This window comes from Penicillium lagena (assembly GCF_028827675.1).
Source record: "Penicillium lagena strain IBT 129212 chromosome Unknown utg000002l_segment0_segment0, whole genome shotgun sequence".
Lineage (NCBI taxonomy): Eukaryota > Fungi > Ascomycota > Eurotiomycetes > Eurotiales > Aspergillaceae > Penicillium > Penicillium lagena.
In genome coordinates, this window is record NW_026623223.1 from 121,748 (window position 1) to 137,858 (window position 16,111).

The 16,111-nt window shown below is 50.0% G+C and overlaps 7 protein-coding genes across 7 annotated transcripts; 2 read left to right on the top strand and 5 right to left on the bottom strand.

Annotated features, from left to right (window-relative positions):
• Nucleotides 1-319: 319 nt before the first annotated feature.
• On the top strand, nt 320-2,459 carry N7510_002770 (mediator of RNA polymerase II transcription subunit 17; the record flags this gene model as incomplete). The annotated part of the gene is made up of 3 exons (XM_056974697.1): nt 320-702; nt 749-1,134; nt 1,186-2,459. Coding segments are annotated over 3 exons (2,043 nt in total), but the record flags the coding sequence as incomplete, so codon positions are not given.
• A 247-nt stretch (nt 2,460-2,706) lies between these two features.
• On the bottom strand, nt 2,707-4,314 carry N7510_002771 (NAD(P)/FAD-dependent oxidoreductase; the record flags this gene model as incomplete). Its single annotated transcript, XM_056974698.1, has 3 exons — nt 2,707-3,588; nt 3,644-4,188; nt 4,293-4,314. The coding sequence occupies 3 exons, from the start codon at nt 4,312-4,314 to the stop codon at nt 2,707-2,709; spliced, it is 1,449 nt and encodes a 482-aa protein (XP_056834654.1).
• A 1,209-nt stretch (nt 4,315-5,523) lies between these two features.
• On the bottom strand, nt 5,524-6,487 carry N7510_002772 (SDR family oxidoreductase; the record flags this gene model as incomplete). Its single annotated transcript, XM_056974699.1, has 4 exons — nt 5,524-5,709; nt 5,789-5,945; nt 6,021-6,128; nt 6,177-6,487. The coding sequence occupies 4 exons, from the start codon at nt 6,485-6,487 to the stop codon at nt 5,524-5,526; spliced, it is 762 nt and encodes a 253-aa protein (XP_056834655.1).
• Nucleotides 6,488-7,056: 569 nt separating this feature from the next.
• Nucleotides 7,057-8,274, bottom strand: N7510_002773 (zinc-dependent alcohol dehydrogenase; the record flags this gene model as incomplete). The annotated part of the gene is made up of 3 exons (XM_056974700.1): nt 7,057-7,745; nt 7,804-8,094; nt 8,154-8,274. The coding sequence occupies 3 exons, from the start codon at nt 8,272-8,274 to the stop codon at nt 7,057-7,059; spliced, it is 1,101 nt and encodes a 366-aa protein (XP_056834656.1).
• Nucleotides 8,275-8,821: 547 nt separating this feature from the next.
• On the bottom strand, nt 8,822-10,316 carry N7510_002774 (glycoside hydrolase family 76 protein; the record flags this gene model as incomplete). The annotated part of the gene is made up of 3 exons (XM_056974701.1): nt 8,822-9,394; nt 9,450-10,153; nt 10,208-10,316. 3 exons carry the CDS (start codon nt 10,314-10,316, stop codon nt 8,822-8,824), a joined length of 1,386 nt encoding a protein of 461 aa, XP_056834657.1.
• A 1,477-nt stretch (nt 10,317-11,793) lies between these two features.
• Nucleotides 11,794-14,558, top strand: N7510_002775 (putative glycosyl hydrolase; the record flags this gene model as incomplete). Its single annotated transcript, XM_056974702.1, has 2 exons — nt 11,794-13,089; nt 13,143-14,558. The coding sequence occupies 2 exons, from the start codon at nt 11,794-11,796 to the stop codon at nt 14,556-14,558; spliced, it is 2,712 nt and encodes a 903-aa protein (XP_056834658.1).
• Nucleotides 14,559-14,805: 247 nt separating this feature from the next.
• Nucleotides 14,806-16,033, bottom strand: N7510_002776 (uncharacterized protein; the record flags this gene model as incomplete). The annotated part of the gene is made up of 3 exons (XM_056974703.1): nt 14,806-15,393; nt 15,520-15,916; nt 15,969-16,033. The coding sequence occupies 3 exons, from the start codon at nt 16,031-16,033 to the stop codon at nt 14,806-14,808; spliced, it is 1,050 nt and encodes a 349-aa protein (XP_056834659.1).
• Nucleotides 16,034-16,111: the final 78 nt, after the last annotated feature.

Sequence of the window (16,111 nt, forward strand, 5' to 3'; positions counted from 1 at the left end):
GAGCGGTGGAAGACTGGGCAGAGCCGAGTCCGCGACAATGCACAAACACTGGCGAGTCAGTCGGTGTACAATCGTCCTGCTGACCTAGCCTAGATTGAAGCGAGCGAGAGCTATAAACGTGCTGATGTCATCATGGATTTCTTCATGGGCGCGCAGTTGATGCCTCAGGCCACACTACGAATCCAAACACCGGGACGGATGGCGCCACGTTCCACGATGATAACAAGGCTTTAGGATAATACTATAGTGAAAATCATAAATAAGAACCTGAAATCGGACTCGTGTACCTGGTGCCGAATCACCATGACCATCACCAGAGTATCACGTGACTGGTCACCGCGACTTCAGCGCGCCGTCCGCCTGCCTTGCCCCGTTCAGTTCGATCGCCCGGAGCCCCAAAGACAACCAATGCAGCGGCGGAGATTGGCACTCCACTTCGACCATGGCCAATTCCTTTACTCTCCCTTTGCGTCCATTGCTCGAGAAGAACGACCGGTCCGACTCCTTGTCGGCTGAGATCGCCCAGATCAACAACCAGTGGGGTTCCTTTCGAGATGTAAATGAAGAGATCCTGCGAACCGAGATTGCCAAGGAGAAGGAGCAGGATGGTTCCCAGGATGATGAGGGGGCAGGAGAGGCCGACACGACCGAACGCCTAGAGCAGTTATACAAACGGCGAGCAGAAATCACGAAGTTTGCCATGTCAGTAGTCAATGGGGCTTGGGCGACTCAAGCTGATAGTATCCAGGCAAGCGCACATGGAAACCATGTTTGCCCTAGATTTTGTTTCCCTTGTCCTCTCCAAACACGCCCCGCGCCAGGCTGAGACGTCCATGTCCGCCTACCTGAAACAGGTCGCTCCGCTTGGTTCGCTGAGTTCCGAGGTCGTCACACCTCCTCCCAAGCCGGAATCCGCAAAGAAAGATATCTCGGTCATCTCCCGCGGGTGGAGAATCCAAAACTTCAACTCGGCTGCGAATAAACTGCTGAGCGCCGCCTCTCGACTCGAGACGGAAGTCGCCTCGGAGGCGCGATACTGGAATGAGGTGCTAGAGGTTAAGAACAAAGGATGGAAGATATGCCGTCTGCCCAGGGAAAGGCAATCACTAGGCGTGCAATATGGCTTCTTAGAAGGTAATTCTTCTCGGTCTGTTCAAAAGTGTTCTCGCTAATTTGCTGTTCCAGCTACTCCAATCTTCCGTGATCGTGGACTAGCTTGCCTACGACGAGCCGATGATGGAGGATTGATACTGGACAGAGGATTGGTTCCGTCTAAACCCCGGCTGGTCCGCGTTCAAGTCAAGCGGCATGATCAAATCGTTAGCTGCTCTACGCTGCCGCGCCCTACATCGAATGATCCAGAGTCGATTGAGCGTCGCATTCTGCAAGCGCGTGACACCGTATTTGAGGAGGAGCTGTTCCACGAACTAGTCCGAGAAGCTCGGCCAATGGCCACGCACGGCGTGACGACTCGCCAGAACCTCATTCGTATCCCCACCTCGGAGGATCATGAAATTCTGATCGATCTGGTGGATGCCAACGACGATCGTCTTCAGTCCAACCTCTCTCATTCTCAACAAGACCTCTTGCTTGCGGATGCCCTAGCCCTCTCTATTCGTATCCTGCTGTCCTACGCCCATCGTCAGAATCTCCGGCGTCGGACCCAGGCCCCGCCGCCGCTGACTCCGAAGCGACGACCCATCCCAGAATATCATCTTTTACGTCCGGCCATCGCTTATTTCCAGCACATGTCACATGTCCGATGGCTCGAAACATTCTTCAAGGACATTTTTGGCGTCTTGCAAGCAGCTGGTCTCGATTCTGCCCGATACATTGCCGATTTAGCTTCCACATGGAAGCCAGCGAATGCGTCTCGTGCTGAAGCCCCTGTTGAGGCATTTGTCGAGAAGTTTCTTACGCCCCTGGAATCTACGTTCAGCGGGAGTCTACTCACGCCTCAGGGTTCTTTTATTGTCACCATCAGAACCAATCTTGCCTCGCCACCATTCGGTACCAACTTTGAGGTGTCTTGCAATATGCCGAAATACGCCGACCTCAAATCACCCGGTCGCATTGCCTCAAAGGACGAGGTCGAGGCTGCCATAACCCATCTCCTGATGCTCGATATCGTCTTTACTATCGCTTCCCACGCACAGCCAACACCGAAGCCTGTGCAAGACTTAAAAGAGTCAGAAACATGGGATGTGGTGTATCCGCATCTGGGCGAGTTGATAATGCCATCCTCTAACCCAGAAAGGCACACCAAGATGAAGGTCGTGCTGTCCCGTTCCGAACTTTCTCTCGAAGCCTACACCGTGTGCAACATTGATGGTATCGGCCGAGGGAGATGGGAATTCCGTTCGGAAGGCTCAAAATCTCGGACCTGGAAATCCAGTGTGTCGCTGGATCAGCCTGCGCTGATGGACTTTATTGCTGCCGAGTCGTCTTGCGATAAATGAGATTTACGCAAGCATTTGGAGGCTATATTCAAAGTCATGCTTTGCCATCTACACTCGTACGGGGGACATATGGCGCAAATTTCACAAAGGCACTAGAAGCTGTGTGCTGATCTTCCTTCACTAATGTATGAATACGTCGGAGAGCACTTTGATACCCTTGCCTGCAGCATCATATACGAAATCAATACACTAGGGCAGCCCAACATTTCAGATACTCTTTCGTGATGTCCCAGCCGAACGGCCCTAGTTACAATTTTGCCTTCAATGCATTTACCGCTTGCGGGACCGTCAGTGTCTCTCGCAACCGCCTCTCACCCAGGCCATATGCCTCTGGCAGCCAGTCGTCTACATTTTCACCCAATATCATTCGCGCTAGAGCCTCGCCACTCATGAGACAATTGGCCATGCCATAGCCATTGAACGCAGCAGCGATCCACTCTCCGGTGCCACTTCTCCCTGTCAACGCCGATGAAAGTCGCCCTACCAAAGGCAGACCATCCGACGAAAATCCCATGACTCCACTCCACGAAGCCACTAGATGCCACGGAGCAGAGCCGTCTTGACCAAAGAACTGCGGCAGCACCGTTCGGAGATGGGATACTGAGTGTTCAGCCACGAAACTGTCGTCGGCAGAAACGGATTCATCGACTCGTGTATTCTCGCCACCAAAGTAGAAATAACCCGTCTTAGCGCTCTGTGCTAGATAATACAGTCCATAGCCATGTCGCTTGGTCGCGGGGTCGTACGATGGTGGATAATGAAACCCCCACGAAATCGAACTACCTTGATCAGGTACCGATTTCTTGGGGTCTTGGACAGTCATCGTGCCTTTAAAAGGATGGATCCGGCCTCGTAATCGGGGCAGGAGATGCCCGCTGTATCCATTGGTGCAATAGACAACCGATCTTGCGCGTAGTGGTCCTCGAGGTGTTCGAAGCGTATACGGATAATCGGGAGATGTGACGTTAGAATTGTATTCCACAGACTCAACAGGGGTGTTCGTCTCAATGGTCAATCGGTCTGGATACTTCTCCAACAAAGCTGCAAAGACCCTTGTCACTAGACGATATGGCCAAACCGTCCCAGCAGGGAGTATCGCTGCCCCGGCTGCTCCGTGAACGCCGTATTCCTGGGAAGCATGTCAATCAAAGAGTATGATATATGTTTAAGACAGAACGACAAACCCGTAATGCCGTAGCTGCATCAATGACTGTATAGATGCCTTTCATGGACGGATGGTCTCCCTCCAGACGGGCGATGCTCTCCTTGAAATCCCGAAATTTCGCATCAGTCAAGAAAACACGCAGCTTCTTCAGCTGCTGCATCTCGCTCGCTTTCACTACATCTTGATCCTCAATCAGCTGTCGCATCTTTTCTAGATTGCGAAATGTAAACTTCACAATCTTCCCTGCCTCTTGCGGACCATAGGTTTGTGCAAGATGGGAATACTCTTCTCCAGCATTGGCAGCCATTTGGCCACCATTGCGACCTGTCGCCCCAGAGCACAGAGTGCGAGATTCTAGAATAGCTACTTTGCTAGATGGATCGCGCTCCAGCAGGTTCTTGGCAACCGTAAGGCCTGTGATTCCGGATCCAATAATGGCATGGTCTGTATCAGTTGGGAGAGTCGAGGATTGAATGTTTGCCAGGGCATGGGGTACATGCTGCCAGTAAGACTGGGTCGGGTTTGGTCGAGGGAGGCCTGGATCGGCCATGATAAGGTCGAAGACTAGTCCCTGTCAGTCTGTCCTGGCTCATGGGGTTGGTTTAAGGACAGCTGTTTGAAGCTATGTATCTTTCTTCTCCCAAGGAACGAGCACCACGAGTACTTACTGAGCTTTTCATCCGACATCATGATGTTACCCAACTTTGAAAAATAAGATAGTGGCACTGCAATCAAGATTCTGAGAAGAGCTTCAGGTAAGGGATTCAGGTGAAACCCAGACAAGTCAATCGATGCAATGAATCCATCCTGGTGTGCGGGGTTTATCTTATCGCAAGCACGAGTCAGTTCCGGAGAACGGGAACAATAGAAGGGAATAGACTACACGTATTTATACAAACCCCCGAAATTTACCTCAGGGGTTTTCCTGCTGCAAACCGATTTTGCTGGCTTTATGGCCTTTGTTTCCCTATCATCTTGGTACCATATGCCCAACGTCATTGAACCGCACCAGATGTGAATGGAAACCGGCCGATCTAGATCCCAGGAGGATTCTTTGGCTGTTGGGCTTTTCAGTGTCATTTTCAAGTAGTTTCAATCAGACATGGCTTCACTCACTCTAGGCTAGGTCTAGGTACATATGTACACGTTGCGGTATGTATGTGTATCCACGCATGGCGTAACTACATGCCAGGCCACATTCCACCCCACAATAGAGATTAGGGGCCGACGATGAGAATGTGATTCTTCTCTAATGAGATATTTAAATTCCTTAATCATTTATTGTTTCATATCTTCGCCCTTCTGTACTTTTCAAGCTCAGCTTTCTTCGTTTTTTGTTCAGACATCTCAAGATGAAGCTCTCGTCGGTTCTCCTCGCCCTTTTTACTCTTGCCTCTACAGGGTTGGCAAAGACAACGTGTACCCCAAGCTTTGATTATTGTGCAGACGTGTTGACGCAGTCCAAAGGTTGGTATACCTGTCTCGCTATGTTTATGTCTCTAATATGTGTAGGTTTCACGGACAAGGACCTCGAAGATGTTCTCAAAGGAACCGACCTCGCCGATGAGCCCCTTCAAAATGTTTTGTTTCATTGCACGAACCCAGGAATTGTCGGACATCCCAAACTTTGTAAGAGTGGCTGCAAAGATCCAGAACAGGAAGGTAGCCACTCATGCTAGGCGTAAGTTTATTCTGTAGTTGCATCATAATAATGGCTTCTCAGACTAACAACCCAGCAGATGATTTGGTATGTGCAGGATTCTTAGACATGGCTATTTAATCAGCAATTCGGCATCTCTTTCTAGTGCAATTTAGTTACTGTCGTCAAACCGAGTTCAAACTCAGATAGACTTCTTGTCCCAATCTATTTATTACCATAGCCGCCTGTGACTATGAAGATCACCATGGAACCACCTTTCCATCATATTGATTTGGGCCATCCGCCTTTTCCCATCCTTGAACATGAATGTTGACAAGTTTTCCGCTCTGATCTGGAGAGGCTTTTTGTATAATATCTATCACCTTTTCAGCACCAGTCTCTACTGGTAGGTCTGCATAGGAACTCCCAAGATCGGTACGCAACCACTATTTTAAGTTAGCCAGAAAGTTTTTCTTTTTTGGGGGGGGGGGGGGGGAGAAGAATAAGGTTTGCGAATATACTCACACCGGGGGTGATAGCAAGAACAATAAACCCTTCGTTGCCATACTGTAGGGCGTACTGCACTGTCAACATGTTCAACGCAGCCTTCGAAATCTGATAGGCGGGCGCGTTCGATCGTTGGTACCTTTCGGCCATGGCTATGGAGCCCAATGTGGTTGATCTTATTGGGATTTGTCAGCCCTCTGACTGATGGTTTGTTGACTGGTTAGTTATTGTTAACTCCATTTGCACTTACATATTAATCACGGTTTTCTTGCTTCCATGACGAAGTAGAGGTAGAAAGGCTCGCGTCACTATGTGGGTAGCAGTAACATTGATGTTGAATAGTTCGTTCAAGTTGTCCCTTTATAATTTAGTCTCGGCCAAGAAAATCGAGTAAAAATCCGCTTACATTCCTTCCAACCCCGTCGGCGAGTGGTCCATAACCCCCGCGTTGTTTATTAAGAAATCCAGCCCTTTGCCCTGCAACTTGCTCTCAACTATCTTCACGGCCTCCTTCACACTCGCTTCGTCAGTCACGTCCAAAATGACCAGTTCGATACGCCCCGGCGATGCATTAACAATATCCCTCAACTGTAGGGAACTGTCCCGGCGAGCAGTTGCGAAGATAGTTCCGACCTCCGTTTCGGGCAAGGAAGCAAGACGAGCAACTAGCGCCAGACCGAGGCCGCGAGATGATCCAGTAACCAGATATGAGGACATTTTCGAGTCGGTAAAGAGCTTCTAGTACTGAAGAGTGATGTGCTAGGCTGAGACACAATCCGTGAGAATGTCGTGGGCATATCTTGTATTTATAAGTCTGACTCGCCCGTATATACTTATCTCCAGATCCGGCGGACTTTGGATATCAAACACCGAGGGCGCACCGAGAGATGACAAATCTGTTCCATGATGCAAATGTTGTTATGTCCGGGCATTACTCACCCATTCGGGACCTCGTGGTGGTAAAAAGATGGTGGAAATGAACTTGAATCACTGACAAAAATCAATATTCTATCTCGCGGGCTTATTGTTTCAACAGGTTAAGTAATAACAAATGGTGGGACCAGGTTAGTCTGTGCTTACCCCTTTGTTGGTTTTTGTCTTTGTTCTCTTTGCCGCTAGGCTTCGAAGAGCTATATCTGTGTGACAAAGTCGGTTTCGCCCCAATATATCCATTGGCCTTGATATCTGCGATAAATATGGCGGTATGTACTGTGATGTATAGACGGGTCGTGTCCGACTCCTGCAGATCAAAAATATATATCATTGGCAACAACTACCCTCCCTAACTACTCCTCCCAGTCGAAATTAACCACAATCCGACCTGCCACCTGGCTCCGGCGCAGCTTCTCAACAGCCTCTGGCAGCCGGTTAATTGGATAGACGACGCTAATCTGCTTGAGCATTCCTCGCCGAGCAAAATCCAACGCCCCCGCCGTGTCCCTTCGACTGCCCACAAGAGTCCCTTTGATAGTCAAGTTCTTGAAGATGAACTCACACGGATCAGTGCCAAGCACCATCGATTTGGCCGGTGGCAGGCCAATACACATTATGATGGCACCTATGCGGTTGCCGATATAAGACACGGCCGATTTGTACGCAGCCGGAGCTGTCACGACCACTCCGTGTGCTCCGATGCCATCCGCAATCTGAACCACGGCCTCGGCAGGCTCTGCTTCCTGAAAGTCTACGAATGCTTCTGCACCCATCTCCATTGCCAAGGCTCGTTTCGACTCGCCGTTGTCCACCACAATAGGCCGCATCCCCATCGCTCGAGCTAACTGAACTCCTTGAATACCTACCCCACCGGCGCCTCCTGGAAAAACAACCCACTCTCCGGCTTGCAGGTTGGACTCTGTGAGAGAACGGTAAATTGTGCTCGCGCTGCACATGATTGGAGCGGCGATCTCGTCAGGGATGCCGTCGGGGATAGGCGACGCGTATCGCGCCGGCGACACAATGTACTGTTGATACGTCCCTGGTGTAGTCAGCACGACCCGTACATAGAGACTTGCGTGCTTGAATTTTAGACTGACCAGTGGCCATTAGACCGGTGTGAACTGCCTCTTTGCAGTATGTCTCTTTGTCATGCCAGCATAGTGCACAGGAGCCACACGTATCGAGAATCGGCTTGATCCCGGCCCTGTCACCGAGTTTAAAGTTCTTAACATTGGAACCGACCTTCACCACCACTCCAGCACCTTCATGGCCGGGGGACCGTACACCCCAGTTTGACATCGGGGGAGTTCCCAGATCCCCCTGCATGAGATGGATGTCGGAGGCACAAAGCCCAGTGAAGTTGAGGCGGATCAAAACATCATCGGGGCCTTAGTTGAGTCAGTTTTTAGCCCCAAAGGATTTACATGAAAATAGAAATAGGGTATACCTGGCTCGGGAACAGGAACCATTTGCACCTCGACATGAAAGTCCGGCCCTTCGTTGACAACCACGCCTGCTTTGCAGTGGGTAGGAATATCGAACTGAGAGTTCTCTGCGACGGATCCCATTCTGAATGGAGTTGGTAAAAGATAGGCAGGAATATAATACTACGCTTCGCGTGCGATGGACGAGTCTAAGAACCTTCGAGCATTGCCAGCTGAATAGCGTCCTCCGAGGCACAGGACGGAATTCAACCGCGGTTGTTTGCCCCCCCCCTCTTCAAGACATCCTGGCAGCAAGCCTGCCGTGGGTTCTTTCCTCGAGTGCCCCCTCCTTAAGTTGTGGGAAATGTGGGGAAACGTTAACAATAGCCGGACCTCCGTCTCATATCACACGGAGACTAGGCCGATTGGTGCTTTTCAGACAGCAGACGCGTATAATATTCACGAACCTTATCCTGGAAAAGATGCTGGCGAAATAAGCCCAAGGATGCTCCAAGGATACTCGACAGTGCTAACCAAATCGACACAAGAAGCTTCAACGCGAACGCATGCATTGCCATTTCGAGTGTATATTATACCTATCTATTATTCACAAAAAAATCTAGACGCCGCCCGTAAACACAAGGTCGTACAACCAACGCCTCGGCAAATCAAAACATCAAGAAGCAACAGCTTACGTATCCCAGATGAGGAACCCAGTGGAACTGGCAATACCAACCATCATCAGAGCCGTGAGAATACCCGCGCCAGCCTTATCAGCCGTGGTAATAGGCATTGTGAGGACGTGGGGCCGAGGGTCTTCAGGCGTGGCGCCTGCGTTCGGGTTTCCTTTACTTGTGCCACCATTGTCATCGGTAACTGGTGCTGCCACTTTAGTGATCAGGTTGGCCTGGATGACTTCCAAGGCAGCCATTTGCTGACCAAAGTCCCTGCTGTTGTCCCATTTCTCCTCTGTCCATTTCAGACCGCAGGTCGTGTGCTGGTCGCCACCAGTACAAGTTTTGGCTGCGGCTGAAGCCGAGGCCCTCAGTTTTGGCATCACTAGATCATAGGTGAATGGGGCGGCCTGGGTGGTTGCAGCCATCCACCTCGCGAAATAGCCCTTGAATGATCGCTGGTCGACCATACAGGTGTTGACCGTCTCACAGGCTCGCTCGTACATGACGTTTGGCGGAGTTTGCGTGAAGAATACTTCGGAGGCCTCGATGATCTTCTCGATACGATCCTTCCACTTCGGATCCTCAGTCTGTTTCGAAATCTGTCAGCTTGCCATCCCGGCATATGTAGGAAATGCAACATACAATATTATACATGTTGGCTGCCCCGAGCAAGAACGTCCCGGAGTTGTAGGTCCATTCAATCTGGTTCATCTGGGTGCAATTGTTGGTATCGCTGGCGCCATCCCAAAAGTGATAATCGGGGGTCCTAAATCCCACAGCTGAGGTCCAGTCCCAAGCCTTCTCCGCCCAGTTCGAATAGGTTTCGTTCTTCGTATATCGGGCTAGGCGAGCAGCCAGGTTAAAGAATCCACCTGTGGAAATTGTGTTTTTGTAGTCATAACCGCGGTTCCAGTCGAAGATTTGCCAGCGTAGACCACCACCACAGGTGGACATGTCCCATCGCGCAGCCTGTGTATTGAAAACAGCCTGTGCCATTTCGAGCCACTGAGGCTGGCCACTCGGAGGATTGGGAAAGTTTCGTTCTGCGGCAGACATGGCAGCAAATGCCCAAAATGCTTGATCATCGTTGCCTTCAGTCAAGGTTTGGTTTGGCGGCATGAAGGTACCGGTATTGCCAGCCTGCCACATCATACCCTGCATAGTGATGTTGTTCCAGGTTTCGTCGCGTGTGTAGAACCAATAGTCAATCAAGGCGTTGAACATTGCTCCGGCTTCCCACCAGTAGTAAGGAGTAGGCAGGTTACCGGGATTATCGCCCGGATTCATGCCGGTGTAATAGGTCATCATGTTGGTCGCGATTTGTTTGGCGGCACTCTTGATGGAATCTAAAATCAGTAGTTAGTAATAGGAACTATCGGACTTCATTTTGTTCTTCTCACCATCATCATCAATGTCGAGTTCTACCGCCTGTGCTTTCCATGCACCCAGTAATGCTGTTATGAATATGCCGGTCCATGACAGCCGCGATGAAGGATGATCCACACGCATAGCTGGCTCTTAGAAGGTCGCCGTAGCAGTAATGATCATCAATAGGTTTTCAGAGTACGTTGAAAGTTTTTCGGCCTGTCGTCCTTGATCAACCTACCCCAGAGATTATGGAGAGGAAGAGAAAGAGAAAAAGACAGTCAAGGCAACGTCAGAGCTCAAAAGCACAGGAGAGACTTGGACTGTGGATCAGACGACTACATTCCAACACCACCCAGGGCGCACTGGCATGGTAACAAGGCACCAGTCCGTTTCGAACAACCACAGTACGCAACGAATTGGAAGAGCCACTGGTCGCAGAGAAGCTACATTGCTATCAAGTTTGCAGTACCTCGCAGCCGGAATTAGCTTAACTCTAGATGAGGTTGCAATCTAAGCTGTCATTGTACTTAGCCTTCCTCGGTTCCTGGGTCGGAGCGCCATAAGGAATCGGCGCGGAATTCCAAGCGGGGACCTGTCATCGAGGAGACATGGACGGATTGGACAAATGATGACTTGGATTGGAGATTTAGAGGTCAGGGTGAGATCAGAAAACAGTGGTTCGTGGCCGCAAACGACAGCCAGCAGCCGCATTCCGATGTCGTAAGATCGCGCCCCTTGCGGAAAGCGGACCATGCCCAAGACCCTGGGTGACATATCCAATCAGGGCTAGTCCTCTTACTGGTTAACGGAAGTGCAAAGGGCAGGAACAATACGGTTGTTCTCGATTGTAGCCAAGCTCGCGAGGAGTGAGAATGGCGGGGCTGAAAGGGTACCAGGTACGAAGGCGATAACGTGGCTCGGTCTCGGGAACCAGGGATACCCGAACCTTTTTCCTAGAAATTATCTCACGAGTTTTTTTTAATATCAAACCATCTCAATTTGCTCTCAAACGGTGCACGATATCATTGATATTGTGCAGGCATGTTATTTCCGACGCCGGCTAACGGAGTGGTTGCGGGTCCGGCTTGGGGGCGGGTAAGGGTAGAGTAGGTACATAATACTTAGTATTGGATGGGTCCTGACAGTTCAAATCTTGGCTTTACGAGCGAATCCTCTACAATAGCTGGGTAATAAGCATTTTATGTAGTGACTTGGGACGGTCCAATGTTTGCTCGCTGAAGCGAATTTCCCCCTTGTGCGGTATTTCGTATCGGCAATGCACGATCTGCGACTAATCCCCATTCACCTTCGGCCGGACCCCTATTGGGCCCCGACAGCTCTACCGGCCTTAACCCGGTTGGGAATGTGCTCTGGTTCATCTCTCGCTCAACCGGGGAAAGTCACAGGTTTGCCGACCAGATCCCCGACTCCGCTAATCCAAGCCACGCAGGTCCCTGAGCGATGCAGGAGAATAGTATGCCACTGTCGTCAAACTGTCGTCGATCAGTTTCACGCAATGCAACTGTATGGTGGGATATAATTCAGCCACTCGCTCACACCCTTCGAAACCGACAACAACAATATACTCATTTCGACACAACGGATTCTAAACAACTCGATGCGCTTCTTACCTGGGCTGGGAGCCCTGCTTGCTACACTACTCGGTGCTAGCCCAGTACTCAGTGTTGACACAGAGCGAGCCGATTCATCTCTTCTTGTTTCCGCCTCTGGTGACAAAGCGATTATTCCAGGATGGAATCTCCAATCAATCACCAAAGTCTCGGACGATATGCCCGCTCTTTCGCAACCCGGCGTGGATGTGTCGTCGTGGTACCGCGTCAGTGCCCGCGGCACGATCATGGCCGGCCTCATTGAGAACGGCGTGTATAATGAGACCGAGCTGTGGTTCTCAAATAACATGGAGTCCGAAACTGACCGCTCCCTTTTTGAGACCCCTTGGTTTTATCGGGAAGAATTTTCAGCAAGCCCCTCTGCTCGGAACTTCTTTCTGTTGAAAACTAACGGAATCACGTCCAAGGCAGACATCTACATGAATGGACGGAAGGTCGTTTCTAGTGATCAACAGCAAGGCTCCTACGGAGGTCATCAATACAACGTGACCGAGTACATTCGGAAAGGTAGAAATTGCCTATTGATCCGTGCTTATCCTACGAACTATCTGCGCGACTTTGCTATAGGGTTTGTGGATTGGAATCCTTATCCGTATGACAATGGCACCGGCATTTGGCGTCATGTGGAGTTATCGCAGACCGGCCCGGTCTCCATGTCGCCGATGCGGGTGCTAACCAATTTTATCAAACCCGGGGAGCCTCGTGAGCAAGTTATAGCAACCGTCCGCACAGACTTAAACAACTGGTCGGCCAAAGAGGTCCATGTTGTGGTGAACGGCACTATTACCGAAGATGGTGGCTCTTCAATCCCCTTTTCGGGTTCGCTTGTTCTGCAACCTTATTCAGATCGCACCTTTTCTCTCGCAGTCCCAATCAAGAAACCAAAGATTTGGTGGCCCGCTGAATGGGGCAGTCAGCCCTTATATACAGTCAATGCGACGACTTATGTGCAGAATGATGGCCTAGCAGTGTCCGATCGCTCTGGTCCCCAGGAATTTGGTATTCGCCGCGTGACTTCCGATCTTAATAAGTTCAATGACACGGCATTCCGTGTTAATGGAGCACCTTTTCAAGTCAGGGGAGCTGGCCTTGGAACGGATATGTTTATGCGATTCGACGAGCAGCGCATCCGGCGTATCTTTCAGTATATGTTAGACATGGGCCTTAATACTGTACGTCTTGAGGGCAAGCAAGAACAGCCAGAGATGTATAACCTTGCTGATCGCATGGGTATGATGATTCTGGCTGGGTGGGAATGCTGTGACAAGTGGGAGGGGTGGAAGGTACCGAAATCGTGATCTACTCCTTTAAAGCAGTCACTAACCATCTTCCTTAGTACAACGACGAGGCCGACGGTGTGAAATGGGACGATAGAGACTATGTGATTGCGAAATCACAAATGCTCCATGAGGCGGAGATGATGCAAGCGCATCCGAGCATGCTGGGATTCCTGGTAGGATCCGATTACTGGCCAGATGAACGCGCCACCAAGGTATACCTGGAAGCGCTCGACCATATGGACTGGCCCAACCCCATCATTGCATCAGCTGCCAAGCGCGGATACCCGGAAGCTCTGGGACCGTCCGGCATGAAAATGAATGGGCCATATGATTGGGTGCCTCCCAATTACTGGTATGGGACCAAGGAAGGAGCTGCATTTGGGTTCGGAACTGAGCTTGGTGCTGGAGTCGGTACACCAGAGCTTCAAAGCCTCAAGAGATTCTTGTCTGAAGAAGACTTGCAAATGCTTTGGACTGAGCCAGATGCAGGCTTGTATCATATGTCCAGCAATGTCTCGCAATTTTACCATCGAACTATCTACAACAAGGCACTCTACTCTCGCTATGGCAAACCGTCCAGTTTGGAGGACTACTTAATGAAATCTCAAATGGCGGACTACGAAGCCACCAGAGCCGAATATGAGGCGTACTCGGCAAACCAAAACGCAACGCGCCCAGCGACGGGGCTAATCTACTGGATGCTTAATGGAGCATGGCCAAATCTACACTGGCAGCTGTTTGACTACTATCTCAGCCCGATGGGCGCGTATTTTGGGACAAAAGTTGGGGCCCGCATGGAGCACGTTGCTTACAATTATCAGGACCATACAGTTTCCCTGATCAACCACTCCTTGAAACAGAAAGGCAAGCGAGTCATCGTGGTCGAGCTGATCGATATCAATGGGAAGAAAATTACCGGAACGAGGATGACAGCGAATACCTCTCCGACCTCATCGAAGTCGATTGGAACTGTGACTGGTATCGACAAGATTAAAGGTGTTGCATTCTTGCGTCTAATCCTTCGTGACCCGAAAATAAGGCACGATTTGAGTCGTAATGTCTACTGGCTATCTCCTTCAACAGACGTGCTTGCTTGGTCTAAATCGAACTGGTACTATACCCCAGTCACGGACTATGCGGACTACACTACACTGAATACCTTGACACCTGTCACTGTGAAAGCTTCTCTGGTTGCTGTCAAGTCAAAAACAAAAAATGGGATGACGCAGGCCGAGATTCAGTTGGAAAACAAGGCCAATGTTCCGGCTGTTTTTGTTAGGGCCAATGCTATGGATTCGTCAACTGGAGCTGAGATTGCACCGGTGTACTGGTCGGACAACTACGTGACACTTTGGCCAAAAGAGAAGTTACATCTAACGGTTGCCTTTGAGGGCGACTTGAAGACCACCATGTTTGAGATTACGGGCAAGAATGTGAAGAAAGTGGCTGTGAAAAACACTGGCTCAAAGTGAGTACTGGAATGCGACTGATTTTGGGTTACTCTATGCCTGTGTATCGCGTGGCTCCCATTGTTGTTGCGAGATTAGGATTAGTTTAACAGTTAATGAGCGGGTTTGTAGTGCAAGCTCTCCCCATTCAAATACAAACTGTGCTGAAATCAATGTGACAAGTTGATACATGAAAGTAAAGATAGGCTTGTGTAATATGCCTTCATAGAAAATGAGCTAGCCAAGCCACTGCTGTTTAATCTGCAAATGATCATCCAGTGCACTTGCTCGTTGTTTGCAGCAGTCTCAATACCTGCGACATCTTGGGCCCTGAATACTCCAATCCCAGCACAGTTGGGCTCTTGGAAGTTTCCGAGTAGAACATATGGAGATGTTGTTCTGGCAAGTTATGCAAAGCAGGGACCTTCCCAAGGTCTGGAAATGCCAATAGCTCCTTGGACGGTGTACTACACCAGAGGTAGTAAAGAGAGATGCTCTGCAAGCGTAGAAAGTCCTCACCAAGAGCTTGAATGATAGAGACCCAGCTGTCATCTGGCGATAGAGAGACATGATACAAAGTGAGGGCACAGAGACTCCCTTGGATATTGCGAAGAAGTTTCGTGACGTCTGGCCCGTGCATTGAAGTCCGAAATAAAGCCAACTCATGTAATTGAGACAGTGCGCCCGTTTCGGCTAATTCGTGGATAAACTCACAAGACAGATCGTGAGATCCTAGATTAAGTAAAAGAGTCTCAAGATTCGGGGCACTGAGAACCAGTTCCAGCAAAAAACCAAAGTTTTCTAGAGTAAGATACTGCTCCAGAGACAGTTTCTTGAGATTCGACCACGCACTCCGAAACTGTGGTTGGCGGTATAGCAGCTTAGGTAGACGGCGCATATCCATTATCAGGGTGCGCGAGTACTTATTGGCATATATTAAATGGAAAGAATGGACATGTATACCGTCCAAGAGTGCAAAAAATACCCGCACGGCGTCTGTGATGGTAACCCGACCCAGATCCGGCTGGCCTTCAGGATATCGACAAAAAATGAAAAATGAGCGACAGTTAGTCAGACAATGAAGGAGGTTATTTTGTAAAGTTCGAATGGCCTCGATTTGCAGTGGCTCAGACAAGGGTCCCCATTGATAGCGCTCCCATTCTATGCCATGGCCTACGCCTTTCTGGAGCATGAAAGCTAAGCCTTGCACATAGGGTCGTATAAGCTGATGTTGCGAGACGGCATTTATGCGATGGAGACTGTCGCTGGAGAGATCAGTCTTGACGGACGAGAAGAAGCGGCGCGCGTAGTAGTGAATAGTTTTTGTCTGCAGCTCTCGGCACACCAAACGCAGCTGCAAGATACTGTCCCCGTCGCAGGAGCTGCAATAAAATGTGAGTGTGCAAATGGTGTACCTCAACGAGAGCAGCTTACTCTGCGATCAACTCGATGAGCTCGACCACCAACTCAGACAGGTTAGGAGGGCTGGTCGGCTTCATTATTGCTATTGCTCTGTGGAGAGATGACGCAAGTGGGGTTCCCCGGATTTGGACAGACGATTAATCATGCGACCCCTC